At 38.3% G+C, this 1,724-nt stretch overlaps 1 protein-coding gene across 1 annotated transcript; it reads left to right on the forward strand.

The window, feature by feature from the left end:
* Positions 1–1,418, forward strand: LOC108469023 (growth-regulating factor 10-like). Its single transcript, XM_017769907.2, has 3 exons — positions 1–351; positions 426–734; positions 818–1,418. Exons 1-3 carry the CDS (start codon positions 300–302, stop codon positions 1,198–1,200), a joined length of 744 nt encoding a protein of 247 aa, XP_017625396.1. The 5' UTR covers positions 1–299; the 3' UTR covers positions 1,201–1,418.
* The last annotated feature ends 306 nt before the right edge of the window (positions 1,419–1,724 follow it).

The following is a 1,724-nucleotide window of genomic DNA, read 5'->3' on the forward strand; positions in this document are numbered from 1 at the left end:
CAGCTACCTGACATGTCAGATGACTTTCAGTCTCACTTTCATCTCTATCCATCTCTCCAACATTTCTTTTAAACACAACTCGGGCGTGCTTGGTTTCTGTCATTCTTGCATTTGTCTCTTTTATAAGTCTCATGGCTTTTCCTTTTGTTACAGATACACGTTTAGGAGGATACCCCATTACTCTGCCATCAACTGAATTTTTCTGACTCTAAAAAAATCTTTTAACCTTTACTGTTAATTCACTGTTTGTTGCAATTGCATCCTTTTGTTTGCCACTGAATTGTGCCCATACGCAAGAGATGGAGCCCCAAGACTCATCACCTCTCAAGACTGGCCATTTTTCAGACCTGGGTAAACTTTCTTTGTCCCTCTTGCTCTCACGCCCACATTACTTCTTTTTCTCAATTTTTTTTTTTTATTTTCAGGGATAGGACTTACAAATTTGGGTGATTCGGGGAACATGGAGAGTAATAGATTGAGTGGAGGAGAAGGGTCACCTCCAATTGGATTAGGTCTCGAGCTTGGATGTGGGTCCGGTCATATACAAACTGGGATCACTAAATCATGTGGGTTCACAATCTTTCAACTCCAGGAGTTACAGCTTCAATCTCTCATCTACAAGTACATGGAAGCTGGCCTTCCTGTTCCCCATCATCTACTTCTTCCTATATGGAAAAGTGTTGCTGGTTCTCTTGGTGGCCTCCACGGCAGTCCTTATCAACTTTACTACGGTTGTAAGTACCCCCAAACAAACAAATATCTCTCTTGTCCCTACAGTATTTTTCTAGCACTAATAAAGTTTCCCTTTCTGGTGCAGTTTTGGGTTGTGGACCCTTGCAGTTGGGGTATAAGAATGGGGTAGATCCAGAGCCAGGAAGATGTAGACGAACAGATGGGAAGAAATGGAGATGTAGCAAAGAAGCCGTCCCAGATCACAAGTACTGCGAGAGACACATGCATAGAGGTCGTCAACGTTCAACAAAGCTTGTGGAAGCTTCTCAAGTAACTAGAACTAGTATTAGCCGCAACAATGCCAATACCAACCTCTCCATTTCTCTTCAAGTGGATAGCAGTAATAATAGTGGTAATGGCAGCAATCTCTCTTCCAGTTTTACTGGGTTTTCTCCGAACATTGCTCTTCTGCGAGGGGGTGATTCGAAAGCTGTACCTCTTTCACCACAGTTTCAAGAATTATTATAGAAGGAAAAAAAAAAAGATTTTAATATGACAGATTTTGATAGACGTTTGTTTGTAGGTAAAATTTAAAGCTTTAGAAGATTTTGCCAGAGTTTGGTGATTTTGTTTTGATGTACTGCATTTTTAGATGTGAGAGACATTAATGGTGATTATGATTAGGTTTGCTTGGTAGAGTTGTGAACCCACCTCGGTCCATAAAAATGGTAACTTGATCAAAGAAATTGGATCCACAGCTACAAATTCAACCTTGACTACTATTTTCTATTAATACGAGATCAAAATAAGAAGCATATAAATTATTTTATAAGCTGATTTCATCAATTTTGGATAAGATAAAACATATGAATAAAATAGTTTAATTAAATTTTAAGAAGATATTTAAATAATTTAAAGCATATGCTTAGACTGATAAAGACTAAAGAGCAAGATTTATAGGTTCTTCAAATTTCAAATGCTTGAACGTAAAGGCTTAACATAAAACTCATGATGATTAGACCTCTTTCGGCTAAAGCATGGTTCATGGACGA

The sequence above is a fragment of the Gossypium arboreum genome, chromosome 8 (assembly GCF_025698485.1).
Source record: "Gossypium arboreum isolate Shixiya-1 chromosome 8, ASM2569848v2, whole genome shotgun sequence".
Lineage (NCBI taxonomy): Eukaryota > Viridiplantae > Streptophyta > Magnoliopsida > Malvales > Malvaceae > Gossypium > Gossypium arboreum.

Coding starts and splice junctions, on each gene's coding strand:
- LOC108469023 (XM_017769907.2), top strand. CDS start 300: ATGGAGCCCCAAGACTCATCACCTCTCAAGACTGGCCATTTTTCAGAC. Junction 352..425: donor TGGCCATTTTTCAGACCTGG/GTAAACTTTCTT, acceptor TTTTATTTTCAG/GGATAGGACTTACAAATTTG. Junction 735..817: donor TTATCAACTTTACTACGGTT/GTAAGTACCCCC, acceptor TTTCTGGTGCAG/TTTTGGGTTGTGGACCCTTG.